Source organism: Nicotiana tabacum, chromosome 17, assembly GCF_000715075.1.
Source record: "Nicotiana tabacum cultivar K326 chromosome 17, ASM71507v2, whole genome shotgun sequence".
NCBI classification, from domain to species: domain Eukaryota; kingdom Viridiplantae; phylum Streptophyta; class Magnoliopsida; order Solanales; family Solanaceae; genus Nicotiana; species Nicotiana tabacum.
Genome location: NC_134096.1, coordinates 134,103,380 through 134,125,188, shown reverse-complemented (window position 1 = coordinate 134,125,188; position 21,809 = coordinate 134,103,380). Strand labels below are relative to the sequence as shown.

The following is a 21,809-nucleotide window of genomic DNA, read 5'->3' as shown; positions in this document are numbered from 1 at the left end:
ACTCGAGGATGCTACATGGGAGGACTGGGATTACATAATATCGCTATGTCCGAGTTCATTACACAACAAATGCAAATTGAAATATTTCATAATTAGCTTCTCACAGCCTGATTATTCGTTTCCTACAGCTTCTACTGCTAACCGTCAAGGAATAAACAGAGGAATTTTATGTATAAATACACCAAAATTTTGTATGAACATCGAAGGCAGTCCACTACTGACTAATAGGTGACAGGAAGACGGAAATTTACATATTTCAAAAGTTCTGTATTTTTTCATTTATAAGATATAGGACCCGACCTAGACATTGCAAACCTTGGCAATGGACTGGGGCCTGTGCTTGCCGAGGTTGAGCTGTCCACATGTTTTAATTTGCGAGTTGCACTATATTCCAATGGTCCAGATCGCCTAATATTTCGAGGTTTATTTTCAATGGTTCCACTTTCTGTATCATATAGTTGATCCTGGGCATGGCTTGAGGATGGCTTGAAATAACCTGAATCATTAGAATTTGACTGAGGAATGGAATCACCGCGAGGCTGCCTCATTGCAGGGGATGAATGTGCCAGCGATACAGCCGGAGAATGGCGGGGTGAGCCACTAAGTAATGCAAGTGGCGCTGGAGATGAACTTCCATAGTATTGACTGTATATTGAGCGGATAATGGAGTAAGGAACATAGGCGTCCAGTGTGCTCCTTGGTAGGTAAGGAGAGATCTCACAAAACTGGTCCAGGAAAATGAGCTTTGACACGAGATGGGATCTGAGCAGAAGAGGTATACACACATTTCAGATTCTTGAACATTATAAGACAAGTTAGAAATCAACCCATGTCAATGCATGATGCTATATGAAAGAAACAAGTCAGTTAATATAGGATTGTCTCTTAGTGCTCATCAAGTTCAAAACTAGACCAACCAATGGTTAATAAATTGCCAATAGAGGTGTGGTGCGACTTAATTGGCCTTTAGTTATTTTCAACTTTGCACAGGCTATCTATATGATTTTATTAGCAGTATTTCTAACACTCGAGTGAACAAAAAAGAAGGGAGTAGTTTTCGATTTTCACAATTTTACGATGACCTTATGTAGACACTTTAGAGACATGAACATACCTGATGTTCTCACCCCAAGAGTCGAGTATAATTCCAGATGAGAACTTCACAAAGAGCTGCATTGTGGATTTTATGTTTGTCTCAACAGTTAATCGGTTGTGTGTTTCAGGATCCAATGTCTCGCCAACATGGCCATTTGAAAAGGATTGTTTCATCTGATGCTCTCTTTCAAGTCTAACAAATTCACTTCCTGCAATTACTGCTGAAATGCACCTGCCAGAATAAAACCAAGTTACAGAATGAGAATAATGGATAACCAGAAAGCCAAAGCACTTAACTTTTGAAATGTTTTTAAGCATACTTCATGAAAGAAAAACAAAGGTTTTTAAGCATACGCAAGCATTGCCCAGTACTAGTCACATGATGATCTACCTTGCCATCCATGACTGGATTTCAAGAAACAACTGTTAGTTAACTTGATATAGGCATAAAACTAGAGTTTACCAAATAAGTCACATTGAGACAGTTAAATTTCTTTTTTCTTCTCTGACTCCAAAAGAACCCAAATCAAATTACTCCTTGAAACAGAAAAAGGTTTAGCACCATAGACAGCAAAAACTGCCAAAGGTATTATATAAAGCGTGCAACATATGATCACAAGACTGAAAAACGGGGATCAAGGGATGCACAGCAAAAAGAGAAAGGAAAGAAACCAGCATAACTAAGAAAAAACTGTAGAAAGATGGAGGAGCCAAACTTCCTTATAACTTAACACACAAGAGATTTTAAGCAAGAAATGAACCTTGCCAAGCAATAGATGTTGTTGTTGAAGCTCCCAGTGTCAACATTGAAGCCACTACTGTTCCATATGTTAGATGTCATTAGAGTCGCAAACAAATACGGCAACAAGCTCCAGGAAGCATCATTTGCACCTCCAACCTCTTCTAGTATGGATCTGACCCACTCAGCGTCATGGTCACCAGCTATATTAAAATTGTTTGCTACTCTTTTCAACCTTCTAATCTCCTTTTTCTCAGGTATTTCATCAGGTAAATGCTTAGCAGCCGCTGTCAGTAATGAATGTATCAAAGGAGCACCTTCTTCAAGCACAGCCGTACCAGCTTCTGCAAGAAGGCGGTCAAAAGCAATGGCCTGTCCAGCCTGAATACAGAACCCGACCATAGTGTCCAAATCAACAATTTGCTTGATATTTGTGTCTCTGTCTATCCGGTCACCACAATGCATGCGTCCAGCAACAGCCTCCAGATTCTCTCTGTTTGCCCGTAATGATGTGTCAATACAGTTCAAGAGTGCAGCTGTGTGCTCTTTCATCATTCTGTCTAACCTGTCGACTCCATAACCACCAAAAACACGAACAAAGGCTTTCAACTCCCTGAGATCTGTCACTGACTCAGCAAAATATCCGCCCACTGGCCTCGTGCTCTTGAAGCATCTGTGCCGAGGCGCAAAGAGGATACCTGCGCCTGAGACGTCCTTGACCACGTTTTCAATGTACCAATTACATACAGTTTCAGTAGCTGATCCTGTATACTGCTCTGCAGCTTTCTCAAACAAGTGTAAAGATGAAACTGGACCACAGAATGTCTCCATAAGTAATATCTCTCGGATACCTTGCGTCAGGTCCATGCTAATGTGTTGTTCTGCTAGATGAACAATAGCTGTATGTCTGCGTATCAGTGATTCCAAGACAGTAGGACGCTGAAGATCATTATCACTTTTCAGAACAGCAAGCAGTCTCCTTCTGAAGTTCCCTAGGATACATTCTCTCATGTACTGCAGCATAAATAATTTTTCAGTATGAAATATTAGTAAGAAATTTTTTAGAGAGGGTTAACTTAAAGTTCGTCTCCATGGACTAAAGAAAAACCTGATTCAAGAATATTTAGTCTCAGTTTATTAATCAGAAAGTCTCCCTTTCTTTCTTGAACTCCGTGTCCAATGAAACGGAGGGAGTAAGACACAATAATGATCGAGATCTAGACACAATAATGATCGAGATCTAGACATCTCTGACACAATCATTTCAAGGATGGAAAGATGAGAGGTTTCTTACCTCCCTCAGAACAAAAACGTGGTTTAGAACACAGATAGGCTCCATGTCGTTTAAAACTGAGCAAAGGTTGGTCAACCTCTGCATTGCAGCCTCTAACCTATCATTACAAAGTACAAGGAAGTCAAGAAGCAAAATTGTAAGAAAGATAGATCTAATGTAAGATTAATATGACTTACATTTTAATGGAATTATCATTTTCAGGGTAGCTCTCATAGCCTGGTAAATGATAACCAGACATGGCTCTTGGGGATTTCCCAGAAGGAACAGAAATTCTGGAAGTCAAATTCATGAGATGTGCTGCCTGCTCTGGAAAAAGCTGAAATTTCACTTGAATTAGTCTTGAAAAGAAAAACATCAGTCTTTCAATGTGTTGAGAACATGATAAAGGATACTAACCTGCATCTCTAAAGAGCCAAATCCCCCTTCCGAGTCAAGAATATTTATTAACCCTTCCAAACCTCCCATGATAGACTCAATGAGGGATTCAACATAGAGAACTGCATCACGACCAATTTTAGTTACCTGCAATCAACAAAGTAGCTATCATTTCAGTGACTCTTCAACTCAAAACATTCCAGATCAACATTTAACGATTAAAGAATTTTATATTACTATAAAATGTAAAATGGCAGCATGGAATTATCTTTTGGTGTACCCTTATTAGTTACTAATACACAGGATGACATTGTGGCGGAAGAAAAGGCAACTGAAACTGCAACAAAATCACTGCCACATCTGAGCAAGAAACAATAAAATTATGCTCAATTTTTTCGAAACTTTCATTCTGTAATTATTTTTTTTTTTTGAGAAGGTAACATATTTGTATATTGATATATAGTCTTCACGAAATTTGTGAAGACACCCATAATTGCATAGGAGTGCCCAAAAAAAAAAAAAAAAATGGGAAAGCACCTATGATCCTTGGTCTTCTCACAAGGAATCTAGGACATCAAAAATGGATTCATGATCCTCTAAAGAATTTCCTTTACACCAAAAATAGAAAAGAGCTAGACACTTCATCTTTATCTTCTGGATGTTACTGGACTTGTCTTCAAAACATCTCCGATTTCTCTCTTCCCAGATTGTCCACCAAATGCAGGCTGGGACACTGCTCCATCTCTCTTTATGGCTAGAAGAGTTGCCCTCTTTATTCCAGCATGCTAGAACATCAAGAATTCTTCCTGGCATTGCCCATACGATTCCTTTTAAGCTAATAAAAATTTCCCATATTTGTACAGTGATTTTGCAATGCAAAAAGAGATGACTAATTGTCTTTGCCTCCTCGCCACACAAGTAACATCTAGAACACAAGTGAAACCTCTTTTACTTAGATTATCCCGAGTTAGAACCGCTTCCTTTGCTAGTAGCCATGAAAAGCAAGCAACCTTATAGGAGATTTTCACTTTCCATATCATCTTCCATGGCCAACAACCAACCTGGTTGTTTGATAGGTTGAATTCCTTATATGCAGACTTAACAGAAAATTTCCCATGCATGTTCCCTTGCCATATGATGAGATCTTGATTAGAGTTGGTTCTGGTGAATAGCTCCGGGGTCTTGTAAAACTCAATTACTCTATCAATTTCCCAATCATTTAGAAGTCTTCTGAATGTAAGGTTTCAACCTTGATTAGTCCATACCTCATCTAAAGTTGCTTGTTGTTGGTTCAAGGTGTATATGTCAGGAAAGAGTAGCTTCAAAGGGCCTTGGCCTAGCCAATTTTCTTCCCACAAGGAAATTTTCCTACCATTCCCAACTTTAAACTTTGCCTTGTCCCTCACTTTTGGCCATAAGTTCCGAATTGACTTTCATACACTGACACCATATGGACTTCTCACTAGTTTGGTTGTCCATTCTCCTTCCATTCCATATTTCTCCCTAACTACCTCTCTCCACAGTGTTTGCTCCTCAGCCACAAATCTCCATAGCCACTTCATCAACAGACTCTGGTTCTGGATTCTCAGATCTTTGATTCCTAATCCCCCTGTCTTCTTGCTAGTGGTAAGAGAGTTCCATTTGACCAAATGGAGCTTCTTCTTGTCACTGTTGCCTTCCCATAGGAAATTTCTTCTTAATGCATCTATTCTCTTTACTACATTAATTGGCATTGGAAATAGAGACATCATATAGGTAGGCATGCCATCAAGAACAGAGTTTATCAAAATTAGCCTCCCTCATAGATAGGTATTGGTTCTTCCAGTTTGCTAACTTCTTTTCACACTTCTCCAGCATACCATTCCAAATTCCTTTTGACTTGTTCTTGGCTCCCAGCGGCATCCCCAAATAGACAGTAGGTAATTCACCTACCTTCCCTCCAAGAATCTCAGCAAGTCTTTGAATCTCCAAGACCTCATTAACTGGATAAATGAAGCTTTTGTGCCAGTTAATGTGTAGTCCAGAGGTGGCTTCAAAGAGAATGAAGATCACCCTTAGCATTTTCAGTTGTTCTCTATCAGCTTCGCAAAATACCAGAGTGTCATCAGCGTACTGCAAGTGGGAGATCCTCATGTTGCTATCAGCCCTAGAGTTCACCTTGAATCCACTGATCCAATTATTTGTTTGAGCTCTTTTTAGCATAACGTTCAGTCCTTCCATAGCAATGATGAATAGAAAAGGGGACAGGGGATCCCCTTGCCTCAAACCCCTCCGAGAAGGGAAGAAGCCAACTGGTGCTCCATTGATGAGTACTGAAAATTTCACAGTAGATATGCAGTATTTTATCCAATTTATCCATCTTCCTCCAAAGCCCATTTTTCTTAGAGTTTCCAGAAGAAAGTTCAAGTTCAGGTGGTCATAGGCTTTCTCTATGTCCAGCTTGCAAAGTAACCCAGGTTCCTTGCTTGTTTTCCTAGTATCAATGCATTCATTTGCGATTAGGGCTGCATCCATAATCTGTCTTCCCCTAACGAATGCCATCTGTTGAGTATCTATCATTTTGTTGACCACTTTCTTGAGGCTCTCAGTCAATAATTTGGAGATGATCTTGTATATACTGCCTATCAAACTGATAGGCCTGAAATCTCTCAGTTCTTTTGCCCCCACCTTCTTAGGAATCAAAGCCACAAAAGTAGCATTGAGGCTCCTTTCAAACACTCCTTGTTCATGAAAATTCTGAACAGCAGCTACCACTTCCTTTTTAACCACATCCCAGCAGTTGATGAAAAAGGCCACTGAGAATCCATCTGGGCCAGGTGCTTTGTCTCCAGCACATGCCTTCACACTATCCCATATCTCCTGTTCTTCAAATGGACTCTGTAACATTAAGTTTTCTTCTGGTGTAATCATCTGGTTGTTTCTGATGGAGCCTGGTGGCCTCCATTCTTCTTCTTCTTTGTAGAGCTTTTGGTAGAAATTGATCACCTCCCTCTTGATATCTTCAGGATTCTGAATAGATTCCCCTTCCACTATCAACTGGTCGATGTTGTTATATCTCCTGTGAGCATTAGCTGTTCTGTGGAAGAATTTTGTGTTCCTGTCTCCCTCTTTTAACCAGAGGGCCCTAGATCTCTGCCTCCATGCTACTTCTTCATGGCTTGCAATCTCCTCAAACTCCATGGTCAATGAAGTTTTTGTGAATATTTCCTCTTCTGTCAAGCTCCTTTGGTCATGTATCTCTTCCAGCTCTGCCAGTTGGCTGAGAATATTTGTTTTCTGCAATGCTAAGTTGCCTTGTAAAGTTTTGCTCCATTCTTTAAGCTTTGCCTTCAGTGCCTTAAGTTTAGACACTAGAATGAGATCAAGCCTTCCTTCACATGTGAAAGAGTTCCACCATTCTTGCACTCTGTCTTTGAATCCTTCTGTCTGCAGCCACCAGTTCTCAAACTTAAAATATGATTTGATTGGATCCCAACTGCCACATTGAAGCATCAGTGGGGAGTGGTCTGAGGTTACTCTATGAAGCACAGATTGTTTTATGTTTCTAAAGTCTTCATTCCATTCAGTAGAGATCAAGAATCTATCCAGTCTTGCTGCTATTACATGTCTGTCACCTTTTCTCCACGTGTACTCACTCCCTGATAATTGGATGTCTACCAGCTCCATATCTTCAATGAAATTTGAAAACTCAGTCATAACTCCTGTGAATCTGGAACAGTTCTTCTTCTCTGATGGGAATCTTACAGTGTTAAAATCCCCACATACCACCCATGGCCCATCAAAAAGACCTCTTACACTTGCCAGCTCCCACCACACTTCCTCCCTCTTTCTTCTGTTGTTAGGAGCATACACTGCTGATAGGTGCCATGAGTAGTCCTGAGTCTTGCCTGAGAATTTGCAATTGATAGTATGTGCTCCCACACAGCATACTTCCCCCTTTCATATTCTCCCATCCCACATTACTACAATAACCCTTCTAGTCCCACTAGCCTCTAATTGTGCAAATTTCACTCATCTATTACCCCATAATTCTTTTACTTTTTCCTCTGTAATTGTACTTTTGCCGAACTAAGAAAGAGATCCATCACGAACACAGTTGGGAGAGAACAAACAATCTCTTAATGATGTTACAGAAGAGGGCCACTAAGATAAGCTGATAAATGGACCTTGGGCCTAACTCAACCCCAAAAGCTAGCTTATGAGGTGAGGATTGCCCAAGCCATATAAGGAGACCAAGGACCTCAAATCCCTCCGATGTGGGACAACTTAACATAAGCTATCACCTGAAAGCTCTCCAGGCTGTTGGCCAGTTTAGAACCCAGAATATCACGATCCATTACCATCCATACATGAAAATGAACATGTTGATGATGCTATCGAAATAATCAAGAAGTCATGGGCAGCAAAGAACTCAGACAGTCTTAAGCATTAGTGATCTCTTCACGGATTGACATTTCACTCTAAACACTTAATGAACTTCTCCTAGTTTTTCTCTCCTCCTCTCTCAATTTTTGTCAGATTGACTTCTTAAACGCATGCTAGAGCATCCAATGTCAACTGTCAATGGCAGGTTCGAGAATTAAGAGGTTGAGCAGAAGCGTTAGGTTGAAGAAGGTTAGCCTACATCTAAACCCGTCCACTCACTCACATCTAACAGTTTGATATTGGAGGAATCATGTATTAAGAAGTTGAACATAATTTAAAACAGTGATACCGCAAAGTGGAAAGATAAATATAACGAATTAGGTCATGGTTAACCCACAAAAGGATTAGAAGCATCAAACTACATGTGCTGTAATCCTTCTGATGAAACTAATCATGCCCCCAGTGAGTTGAGTAAAACATTTACAAGCACCTTAAAAATTCAAGTTACCACAATACCTCTTCAGGGACTATTGAAGAAGCGCATTCAGGAAAACTACTAGCGACACCAAGCCATGCACAGCAATGTTGTGGACGACCTTCTGGACCAAACATGGTATTACGGAAAACCTGTAATACAGTTGAAACTCAAATTAAAAAACACAATTTCAAATGGCAAGAACTTACGCATGAATTAACTCTTTTTTGATTGATAAAGTCAGAAAGAATATCTATTTAAGTCAAAGCACTCAGAGGCGCTTGAAGAAAGAGGGAGAAAGAGCAAAGTCAAAGACTGCAGAAGGTCGGCAAGAGATATTCATCAACACTCCTAAAATTATGGAACAAAAGAGTGGATGAACGGCACAAGCTCTTCAATCTCTTTTGCAGAGCATAACTTACTGTTGTAAGGTGTTGGTGATAGAAGTAAAGCTTCTTTAGACTCCCATGTTTAGATAACAGGTATTCAAGCTCATCAACACACCTGCCCTGACACAGACAAAAGTCATTTCACACATGTATTGCACAATCATGCACATAGGTCATCTGAAATAAGTGCTGTCTATATCCAGATTCCAGACAATTTTACAAGGAAAAAATCATTTTTTCAAGTTTGGTAACTAAGTGTAGATGAAAAAGCAAGGAAAAAGTCATCAATTTTAAAAGTAAAAGAAATTTAGTTCCTTGGCGCCAAGTACTTTTGGCTTTTGGATATCATAAACTACTATAGTATCCAGAATTCACCATCTAACTAAATGGACAAACAAATGCAATTATTCCCAGCAAGTCAAGTAACTTAAAAAATGAGAAACCTAATAATATGTATGTTACATCAAGAAGGATCGTCATTCTCCTAGACACCAATAATCAAGTTCAAGGGCAAAATTCCTATCCACGCCACATGTACCTTTGGATGAGATAACTTTAAGGTCATGGGATAAGCAAAAGTGATTTCATCATTGAAAAATATCATGCAGTTAACTTAATTTTAAGCCACGATTTCAAGGTAAAAGCAAGAACCTGGACCAGTTGTATGCAGAATTTCCTTCTGATAGTAGGCCTTCCTTTCCAGTAGACACTGTAGCCTTTTCCAAATGTCGGATGTTTATAGACGAACGAGCAGAAGTAACAATCATCAAAATAGATAACCAATCTTTGCGTAACTCCTGATAGACAAAAACATGCCTTGTTGTCAGAAGAAGACGCAGAAACAGAGTAAATGCAGTAATGCATGTAAGAACGAAACATGAAACATACATTAGCTCATACGTGCTTTATTCATGAATGTTCACAATGTATATGTTGAAGACATAATTAAGTAAATAAATATGTGTTCTCTCTAACAGCTTAAGCTTTTAGATGAGATGGTCACACACTTCAATATGGTATCGGGGCAGGCAGAAGTCCTGGGTTCGACTCTCACCGCCACCCAATATCACACAAAAAAATTCCATGTGCTTGGCTCATCAAAAGAATAAAGCACGCACGTGAGGGGGCGTATTGAAGACATAATTAATAAATAAAGGTGTGTTCTCTCTAACAGTTTAAGCTTTTAGATGAGATGGTCACACACTTCAATAGTATATATTAGCTTAACTCAATAAAAACTGAATTAAATAAAAAAAGGAAATTTCTCTTTTTTGACAAAGGATTATTGAAAACATGGCTTCCATCTGAAGTCAAAACTATTGAAGCTGTGATTGATAGTTCTTCAAAACTGAAATATGGAACTACAAACTAGCTGTCGTTGAACAATCAAACAGAAGACTGCATGGAAAAATTCAAATATGATGAGCTGCTTACCGATAAATCACATGTGATGGCAGAAATATTTTCACCCTGTGGCTTGGGTATATTCTCAAGATATTGAACTATCTTCTGGAAAAGTCCTTTCAGAGTTGCATCCAGGTCGAGAGCCACCATGCCAGGCGTGCCCAACAAAAATCGGATTCTACCAGCACAGGATAATAGATATGATAGAGCGTATCCTCTAATAGCTGAAGAAGCAATAAGAGGTTTTGCAGCTTAGCTACCGCCTACCAGAAGGAAATTAATGGATAATATTATAGCAAAATCAACGAATAAAAGATAATAGGATGCAGGTACCCCGTGGAATTAGTCAAGGCGTGCGCAAGCTGGCCCAGGCACCACAGTTATCAAAGAAAAAAAAAGCTACATGAAGTTCATCATCTCATTTCTCAGTATTATTTATAGCAGGGAGAATTTTGCTGCATTATTTTCAGTTAATATAGAGCCCAATCCAAACAATATCAGTCATCTGGTTTCATTATAAGGCCAAGATATTATGAGACCTCAAGTATTTGATCTATGTCATTACAGTATGATTATATAATATTTTTATAAAAATTAAGTCTAACCTGCAATATACTTGCGCACTAGGCAACAAAGGCGATCCATTCCATCCAACAAGAAGCCAATGGTTGGATCACTTGGATCCTGCACCAATATAAAAGAAATCTAATCAAACACCCATAAGAGCAAACAGTAAAAGAAGACAGTGCATAATAATGTATCAGTTTTACGCACAAAAAGCCGACATGAAGATCTCTTACTATTTCAACTGGAATCATTCTAGCCGCTCTTGACTTTGATGAAGCTATTCCTACATGTTGGAAATACCATAGCACCTCACTTTGAGCGAAGGCCAAGGCCGAAAATACCATCTGCGGAAGCATTCAGAAATGAATGTGGAGAGTAACATAATTTGGCTACATAAGCACATCTAGAATTGTGCAAATAATACAATTTTGTCATCCAAGCACAGACAATGGATACAGAAGCAGTGCTTTACTCATAAATAAAATACTCACTACAAGATATGCATATGATATAAACCGAAGATAGAAGCATAAAAAAAAGCATCCTATATGCATGACCTAAACAATTAATGAATCAACAAAATGAGCCAGGTACAAAATAAGGTTCCATCTTAGTAAACTGTGTAGAAGATGGAGAATGGTTGGTGGCAAGTGATCTCGAATATGGCCCTGAATAAAGAAAAGCAAGGCTGGTAAATGAACAGGGTTAGGGGTGGTGGGTGGACAGGCAAAGGCAGGGCCCATGCCAACAAGCTGAATCTGAAACACGAAGATTAGTGTGATTTATGGCACAACATACCTGGATATTAGGTGCCAACAAACTGGGCTGGTCAGAGAAAAAAAGTACCATTCTTCCAATCTCCTGTTTTAAGAATATCCTTCTTTCACGGTGTATGGCATCACAGGAAAATAATGCTTGGTCATGCACTTCACTACAATCATTAAAGAAGTCACTGAGTAAATTCAATGGCTCTGCCTCAAAGAACATGAAGGAAACAATGCAACAATCTGTTAATATCTAAAGGCAGTAATTGACCTAAATTTTAGGTTAATCCACAAATTAAGAAGGGAAGTGAAGGGAAAAGAGTTAGATGACTAGATAGTTATCAACAGCCAAGGTGCACAGAAATATTTTAGACAAGCATAAAGAAAAGTAAAACAGGATATTTGTTGAATTATCCCACATAGGTGGGATTTGAGGTGATTGGTCTCCTTATATGGTCTTGGGCAATCCTCAGTCCTAGGCGTGAGAGGGGGTATTGAGTCCCACATCGACAATGAAGGGGATGGGTAGTAAATGGATCTTGGGCCTAACCTAACCCCAAAAACTAGTTTATGAGATGAGGATTGCCCAAGACCATATAAGGAGACCAAGGACCTCAAATCCCACCGATGTGGGATAACTCAACAATGTCAATAATGGAGCGTGAACAACATAAATAGGGGCCCAACATCGGTAACAATAATTGGGATGGGCTTGGCTCTAATACCATGATAAATGGACTTTGGGCCTAACTCAACCCCAAAAGCTAGCTCAAGAGGTGAGGATTGCCCAAGTCCATATAAGGAAACCACCCATCCCCTTCATTGTCGATGTGGGACTCCACCATATCAAAGTAGATCTAAACAGTCATCCATGGATCCAAGTGCATTAGGCCTTTTTTAAATAAAAAGGATGACAGTGATTGTCATTTGGTGTCTTCATTATACTTGATTCTTTAGTGTGCAATATCACCTTATTTCTTGGTGTGGTTTTAGGTCCCAAGGCCTACAATTACCAAAGTAAGTATATAACAGATGAGTTGATTGCTTTATGTACGATTTATATAGCAGAGTGGTTCCTGCGAGAAGAGAAACTAAAAGGTCTTGCCAAAAAGTCTGAACTATGATAGCCTTATCTAAGTGTATAACTCAGCTTAGTTTCCATTTCAAATCCCCTTAAACTTAGAATAATTGAAGTCTTGGAGATGCAGCGACATCTACTTTCTCATCCCCGTAGCCATGCAAGTGGAATGCTTGAATAGCTTGGAGCTCCGCCACTAGAAGTACATGTTGAAAGTACCATAGAACCTCACTTTGAATTGTTCTTCCTATTAGGGATTTTTGATCGGTATATCACAACTAACTAGCCAAATAAAAGGGTGACTACCGGAGAGATTTTCAAACTCCAAATGCACTTACAATTTTCAGTGCCATGGAGAGATTTACTCTACCAATAAATCACTGCTGATATATAGAAGCAGCATCAGTTACTAACTGCTTTTTCCTAAATTTGACAAGCCTTTTCTTCAATTCAAATTGCATCATGGATCTCTCCCCAATCATGACCCGGCTTTACGTCATAGGAAGTTAAAGCATTTCTTTTCCTATAAGATCATTTTTTTATATGGTAAACGGTAAACCTCACCCGCACCCCACCCCAAAACTCCACTAGGAAGAACCCCAACAGTGGATTTTTCTACTTTGCCCCCTTGGTAACTCGAACCAACAACCTCATGGTCGGAGGTAGAAGACCCTTGCTTCCTTGGTAACTCGAACCAGCAACCTCATGGTCGGAGGTAGAAGACCCTTCCGCTAGGCTATCCTTCCCTTATCTTTCCTACAACATCACTTGTCCTTGCTTTTTCACATACCTATTCCACTGTTTTTCTTAACCCAGATAACCAAAGTTATGCCGCTTGGTTACACAGTTCCTTCATATTCACTAATTAAGCAAATTTATACAATAATACTTTAACAAATAAAAAGCAGAAGAGAAACCTGTCATTTTTAGTGTCCAATCTCACGTCAGTACCTTATCATTTTCTCAACCTGCTTGGCTACACTATACTCTAGATCCGCTTCTTTTTGTTTCGTCCGTCCAGATTTTGCCATCTTCTTTGACTCCAGTATTCGTGGTAAGACATATAACTGATAATCCTCATGCAACAATATATACTGTGCATGGAAAATACAATTATGTTACACCAGTCCAGATGAAAGCATGTTTACACTACTGGCATAGATAACCTGCAACTATGTGAATAACCCACCTCATCCCTGAACAAAGGAAGGACTAGATTTTCCTTGAGCACAATCTGCAAGGAATAAAACAAAATAAAGGTTAAGAATATTACTAGCTAGGTTTAATTATGGGCAACTTGCAACCGACTTCAAAATGTCAAAAAAAGACCACACTGGTCAAAAGCAGAAAGCTAGTTGCTCGTATGCAAGTAAGGTAAGGAGATGTAAGACATAACACTGCAAAAATATATATACCAGATCCTAAGCATTGGCTAGTAAATATGGGACAGTGTTTATCCAAAATCAATATTGCAACTACGCAGCAGATTAATGCACCATTTAAATTCTTTATTCTTTGATTAAATGCATCACCAGTTTAATAAACATGGCCATATTCTTCCAGAGACTCAACATCTTTCCCCTATCTTAGCTAGAAAATGCCCTCTTTCTTTATCATGTTCTTTGATATTACCAGCAGTCTGAGCTTCAACAGGATACACATAATATAAAACAATTATCTTTGGAAGGTACCGAAGCAATATCGATGCTGGTGACCCTGAGAAGCTCGTCAGGACAGACAAGATAACCAAATAACACCCACTCTCGATAAGATGTAACATTTGCTAGATCTTGGGCTCTCTGCAAATAAGAAAAGGATCACAAAATGTGAGTGGAACTGTGAAATCCGTAAATCATTCTATAAAAAAGTAGGTATTTAGAGAGTAAATTTTGCTTTGATTGTCATATGTTCATGAGACGACAAGTTGCAGTGCCTGAATATACAGCAATAGAAGATACCTACCATTGGATGAGCTGAATTTGTGAGTATATCAGGGTATCGAGGATGGAAAGGACTTAAAAACCCCTCATTTCTCAGCTTCCTTGTATCAGTTGATAAGAATATAATGGGACCTACAGCCTCTAAAACCTAAAAGAACAAAAAAACCTTTAGAGCAAGATCTCACATAAAGCAGTGCCTACTATTCATGCTTAAGGCAAATGAAGTTCAATGTGGAGACTCTAATGTACTCGTAGAATGTAACCACAATTTAATGCAAACGCCATTTGCAACAACGGAAACCCATAGCAATAATGAAGTGCAATAATGGCTGAGAGCTGATTTAGTTTTCCTGTAACTGGGAATTGGAAGATTTTGTGTTTCTTGTTTAATTTTTTTGACTGGATTTCATCCCCTGGTAGTTAACTACAAGAAGCCGTTTAAAAGGATCTCAAATTATTGAAAATTGAAAACCCCTTTTTTTTTCTTTCCTAGATACCTACATCTAGCTGAAATAGGTTAAAGTATAGAATATATATCGAGAAAGTAACTTATCAATAAAATATATTTTTCTGTTTCTTTTTTATTTTAATGTGCAATAGCAGCGCAAGCTAGACACAAGAACTCCTTTTGACATTGTAAATGAACAATTTAACTTCTCCACAAGATTGTCGTATTCAGGAGAAAAGACCTCTCCAATACGAGGGCTGACAAAATTCAGGTCTTCATGCAGACCCTTCAAGGGTGGATCGTAGGAATCGACAAACTGGATTAACCTGGAAAAGGAAAACAAGAAAGAAATTCAGCGGAACTTCTTTTAATGCTTTGTATTATATAGAATCACTTTTATTCATAGTACAGTGGTCGGAAGATACAAAGTCACAGAATTATCTCATCATAATTGACTGTAGGGAACTGTCAATTTATCGGGTTATCTATGTCATGTACAACATTTAATTTACACAATAAATACAATGTAGACATAAATTCTCGTAGACCTCTGACGCCAACCTCTAAACCCAAAGAGAAGAGAAATGAGAACGAGCCCCCATAAGAAATCTGACCTATGATAAAAATCGCAGTCTCTGTCATTTCTTGCCATGGCATGAAGCAAATTGTATGTTTGCAGCATCATTTTCCTTGGTATCTGTGGTGGAAGTAAAGAGAAGCACAGTTTACAAAGGAATTAATACACTATAAATAACACCATAAAAGTTCCAATCAACCATATATAGAGCAGAAAATAATGAACAGAGAATCATTCGTATACTTGCCTTTTCTGAGAATATATTTACACGAACAAAAGCACAAAAAAGGTCCATAAATGCATGCAGTATGAGAGAGTTCTGGTGAGGCTGCAGCAAAAAAGGCATGTAAAATATCACATACAATATCGTTATAACAAAAGATTCAGCATTACCCTATTAGCCAAGACATAAACCATTTAGGCTATAACATCCCTTTTTTTATTTAAAAAGAGTAAGTTAAGCTATAAAGTTGCTCTTTTCTGCTGAATCAAAGACCAAAGGTTGTATCAAGAAAAACTTTAGTTGGAGGTAAAAAGTTGATATCATCACTCACCAACAAGGTAATCACTGTACTGCTTAGATCCAATATAAGACGCAAGGCATGTTCTCGAAACGCCATCAGGTCAAGAAGCAGCTGATCAAGACAAGAAAATTTGAATTAAGTGCACATACTCTTTATATCAACTTTTGATAACAAATAATCCTTTTATCCACAAATAAGTATCAAAACTATGATAGAGAAAACACCCAACAGGTGATATCCTGGACAAATTTTGCACCAAATTCCAGAACTGATAACAAAATTCAACCCTTAACACAATCTTTTCCTGTATTTGATTTCCTACACTCTTTTCACTTCAAAATTGTTGTTGCAGTCCAACCTACTAACAAATTGACGCACCAATATACCTCTCCCACTCCCTTTTTACCCTATTATATTTCGTGCAAGTATCAATTATAAACTTATTATGAATTATGCAAGACAAACAGGGGCTAGTAAGTCGGTCATCCATTGGAAAAGTAATTCTTTTTCTTTTTTTGAACTGGTACACTGGAAAAGTAATTCTGTTGAAATCAACTCTTTTCTCCTATGAAATGTTGGTTATTAATGGCTCTTTTCCAAGTCTAACCAATACTTCTTAAAAACAAATAGAACCTCTTAACGCTGCTCAAAAACTATTTGGTAGAAAGTGCCTAAAATTTACTAACTCCATCTTACTACTCGGCATTCAGGAAAAAAAATAAATGGGATAAAAGATATAAACTATCGTCCTTTCTATATAGCCAAAGTTGAATGTTGTTCTTAACTTGTCCTATCAGATAGTAATAACATACTCCATAAGTGAATCCCGATATCCAAAAGGCATACAGCCTCAACATTTTCTTTATAGTTTAGATTGTCATGCTTGCTTTACTTCTCATCTGCTCTCAGGTGCCAATATTCCCTGGTGGTAAATCTAGTTAATTTCTTGACAAGTTTTTGATAAAGGAATTTCTTGACAAGTTATGGGCCTTTAACTCAATATGTGCCTTACAATTCAGTCCTACCCAAACAAATTTGATGCTTCAGAAATACTTTAAAGCTTTTTGGTAGTTTCAGTATCATCGAATTATGCAGTTATACTGCATCTAAAATATCATCCAAAGCACAGGACTGGAATATGGAGGGCAAAGAAAGAAGAAGAGAACAAAGCAGAGCTAACTTACTTGAATCCATGGTTCCAAGCTTTGCAAATGGACTTCAGCGCCGTCATTCATAGCATCCAAAGCAAACTTATCAATCTATATCAGCATTCACAGTATAAATCACACAAACAAAAGAATATACTTTCCATCAGGAATAACAAAAATACAGTCTATAAAAGGACGGCCATATTTTCTTACTCTTTCGAGCTGTAACTTGCTGTGGTGCTCCGGAAACTTCTTTGATAGTAAAATACAAATTTTTGGATAATTTGGAAACACACCAGACTTCCAAAATGCTTCAGAGAATCCATGTCCACTGACATCGGGGTAATCTAATATCTGATTAAACCTATACATTTTTGCCATCAGCCCTTCAGCTACTTGAGTAAGTTGGTTTACCCATTGCATGTTCAACCCTTTATTAGTCGACCCCCCTGAGCTATGGGCAGTACCATCAGAGCTACCATTTCTAGAAGCCTTATGACCTATAGTTGGAGAAATATCAGGACCCAAGTACTCCGTCCACCTGCCTGGTCCTTCCCATTCTCTTGAGCGCACTGCAGTTGGCGATGTTGACAACACATCTTCTGCTTGAAACTGCTGCCTCGATTTAGCCATTGTGAGCACCCAAAGGAAATCCTCACCCCGAGTATAGCTCCTTTTACTGCATACAAGACAGAAGATTTCGTAAATTCTCACCTGAAACTCCAGATTCGAACTTAACAAACTACCAATTAGTTCAAGAATCCCTCACGATAACCGTAGGAGTTAGCAACAAAATAAAAACCACAAATTCTTCCCAACATCAGCATTTCTCCTCCAATGCAACATACACTGCTAAAATGTCTATAATGCTCAACTTATTTTTACAAAGAGAAAATTAACTGCAAGAATCTTCAAGAAAATACATCAACTTGAGTATAAAACGAAACCTAAAACTTTAAAAACTGAAATGGTCCAACAAGTAACCAAGAAAACAAGAGAATAAGTACCAGCGTTAAAAGGGATATAGCTAGAGACTATCAAAGCTATAAAAAAAATGGAAGCAAACAATTTTACATAAATGCACCAACTTTAAGCTAAATGTCTGTAATTGTCAACTTAATTCTGATCATAAGCATGAAATCACACTAACAATTTTGACCACAAAAAGAAAACTTACACATACTCAAGTACTACAAAAATTGAAAGGGGCAACAAAAAGACAATAAAAAGAGAAAAATATACCAGAATCAAAGGGAATTTGAGTTAGCAAGAGACCATAGTGTAGCTGAAAATGGTGTACATGATTCAAGAAGTTACAAATTCAGATCTGGGTATACTCTAAAAACAACATAAAAAAGGGTAATCGAGTAGTAGTAATGTGAGGTACTTATTTAACAAAAAAAGATTTCTAAGTCTTGAAAAAAGTTGAAAGGGGTTTAAGAGAGACAGTAATTATAGTGGAGACTAGTTTGCTGGCTTTGGTGGTTATATTAAGACAAAGAAAAGAAGGACCCTCTTCTTATTTGCCTTTTTCAAGTCAATTTCTTTTCTGTTTTTTTTTTCCCTTCCTTTCTATGTTTGAGAGAAATTGACGCAATAAGAGGAAGAGAAGCACTAGGAGAAAGAGAAAAAAACCAGCTCTGCACGATCTTTGTTCTGTTGCCTTTTTCTTTTATTTTTCTTTCTCTTCCTTATTTTGTTTTTGTTTTAGGACAACAATACTTACATTAGATTATAAATATTTATTTAAATATTAATGATACAGAGAGGATATATATAATTATCATATCTATGTAAGATTTTACCATTTTCTTAAAATGAATTGAATATAGATTGATTTATTTTTTAAGCTAAAATTTAGGCAATTTCTAAATACTAAGATGTTTCCTTTTTATATATTTTAATATTTTTTTTCTTACCACATTCCATTCTATTTTTTTCGATAATACATTCCAATATCTGGAAGTAGCAATCTTTAATAATTTTACGATATATGTATGATGGGATGGCACAAATGAAATATCATGATAGAGAGAAATAAATACATGAGAAATGGGTAAAATTTAAAAGCGATGTATGTATTAAATCATGTTAATTGCCATAGTTAAATAATAAAATAATATAAGAATGCATAGTAATTGATTATAGTTAATCGATAAATCTTGTGCAAAAGACACAAAGGAATAGGGGGATTTGCAGCCATACCCTATATTTGTGCCACTTTTTAACATGTACCCTATTTTTAAAAATTATTAATTTGGTAGTCGGTTGACAAAAAATCCGTAATAATATGACAATTACACCCCTGATAGTATTAGCATTAGCATGCTACTTTGGAGATGACCTCATTCGCATTAGCATACTGTAAAACAAGTCCTGATAAACATAGCAGCATGGTAACGTTTGGACTTTGGAGATGACGTTGTTTTACAGTACCAGGTGTTATTCATTAGCATGCGAGATGGTGTAAAACTTCAGCCAATTACAGTAGCAGCTGAAGTTATTTTACATTGAAATTAAAATTCATGCTAATGCATGTTGAAGTTATTTATCCTGCAGTCAATATTTTTGTCATGAGTTTTATCCAAAACTTCAGTCTAAACATGCTGAAGTTATTTAGTTCATTTGCTAAAATTTCAGACTAAACATGCTGAAGTTATTTAGTTCATTTGCTAAAATTTCAGTTTAAACATGCTGAAGTTATTTAGTTCATTTTCGAAAACTTACGACTAAACATGCTTAAGTTTTTGTCTTGCAATATGTAATTTTCTAATGCGTTTTTGCTAATGCATGCTGAAGTTATTTAGTTCATTTGCTAAAACTTTAGACTAAACATGCTTAAGTTATTTAGTTCATTTGCTAAAACTTCAGACTAAACATACTTAAGTTATTTAGTTCATTTGCTAAAACTTCAGACTAAACATGCTGAAGTTATTTAGTTCATTTGCAAAAATTTCAGACTAAACATGCTTAAGTTTTTGTCTTGCAATATGTAATTTTCTAATGAGTTTTTGCTAATACATGCTTAAGTTATTTAGTTCATTTGCTAAAATTTCAAACTTATCATGCTTAAGTTATTTAGTTAATTTGCTAAAATTTCAGACTAACACATGCTTAAGTTATTTAGTTCATTTACTAAAAATTCATGCCAAAACATGCTGAAGTCCTGCAGTCTACAGTTTTGTCAATAGTCCTGAAGGGCAAAGTCGTCTTTTTAAAACGCTTTTAACAACAAAAAATGGGTACGGATGTAAACGGAAAAACAAAACGGGTATAAGTTAAAAGGGGGCAATTTTTACAAGGAATAGGGAGAACCTAATTGGATCCAGAGTACTATATATCAAGTTATGTTGATTTATCATAGTTAAATATTAATTTAAAATAAGAATACATATCAATTAATTATAATTAAGTAATAAATCGTGTGAAAAATATACTATATCATTCACTTATTACTTTGGTGCATGAACCGGATGCACATAAATATCTTCCAAATTTAAAATTTGTGATTTTTTTTGAAATAATAATTTGAATTAAAATAATTTATTCTGTTATGGCTTTGAAATTAAATTGGCACAAGTATATTAATTGTTCTAGTAAAATCAAGTATTTTTGACATTTTTTTTTCTTTGGCACCATTAACTTAGATATGTTGAATTGCGTAATTGTCAGGCACATTTTTTTTTGGGTGAAAATAAAACGTGAATGTGATATTTAAGAGTTAGATAACTAACCAAATAATCTATTTCACGAGCAAGTTGTTATAACTATTAAAGGTGGCTTTCATTATATATATTTGCCTACATAATTATCTAATCAATCTGACAACATAATGGTAGTTATAATTTCATAATCCAGAGTACTATGATTAACGATTAACTGTACATTTAACATATATTTGTAGAAAGCGTTGATTAAACCATGTGCTAAAAAGCCACAAATGGATCTATTCTTTTCATATAATTGATTGATAAGTAAATTCTACTTGAAGCTGTAATACAATATTAATAGTAAACACTAATTTCTTGTTATATACAATAATTTGAACGTTAAGGGAAAAACACACAACTTTTATAAATCGCATGTCTTTGATCCTATTATTAGTAAGATATATTTAATTAAATTATATTTTTACGAACTTGTGTTGTAAGGGGAACAAATTTTATTATGTTATAAGAATAAAGGGCATCCTGAATCCTGATACATAAAGCATCCCGCGTTCACATAGGATCCGGGAAGGAACGCACCCCAAGGGGTATGATGTAGACAATCTACCCTGATACAGGTATCAGTGATTGATTTCATGGCTCGAACCCGTTACTAGAATATTAGTATTTACTATTTAACCAAGTGTTGAGTTGTTTGTACGCATTTTTAGCTTAAAGAAAATTCTTTTTATTTATTATTAATTTTCACACAAAAGCAAAAGGGGGTGTGTGTAGTGATAACTAAATAAAAGCTATTACATTAACATCAACGAAATTGGATACTTAAGTTCTATTTTCAAATCTAATAAATTAAGAATGCAAGTGATTATCATCCTTTACTTTTGGTTAAGAAAAAAAGAGAGAGGAAAAGAAAAAGGGACACATAGCTAACTATTACAAGGATATGATGTAATAAATTC

General features: G+C 36.8%; 1 protein-coding gene across 1 annotated transcript; it reads right to left on the bottom strand.

Annotated features, from left to right (window-relative positions):
- Positions 1 to 30: 30 nt before the first annotated feature.
- Positions 31 to 18,828, bottom strand: LOC107776150 (protein NAP1). The gene is made up of 24 exons (XM_016596001.2): positions 18,425 to 18,828; positions 17,396 to 17,861; positions 17,219 to 17,293; positions 16,065 to 16,145; positions 15,758 to 15,838; positions 15,548 to 15,630; positions 15,175 to 15,259; positions 14,508 to 14,633; positions 14,237 to 14,344; positions 13,735 to 13,779; positions 13,497 to 13,639; positions 11,502 to 11,634; positions 10,937 to 11,047; positions 10,742 to 10,820; positions 10,167 to 10,360; positions 9,384 to 9,529; positions 8,766 to 8,847; positions 8,385 to 8,495; positions 3,525 to 3,650; positions 3,305 to 3,444; positions 3,129 to 3,225; positions 1,857 to 2,848; positions 1,115 to 1,327; positions 31 to 762 (listed from the first exon to the last, which is right to left on the bottom strand). Exons 2-24 carry the CDS (start codon positions 17,813 to 17,815, stop codon positions 276 to 278), a joined length of 4,158 nt encoding a protein of 1,385 aa, XP_016451487.2. The 5' UTR covers positions 17,816 to 17,861; positions 18,425 to 18,828; the 3' UTR covers positions 31 to 275.
- Positions 18,829 to 21,809: the final 2,981 nt, after the last annotated feature.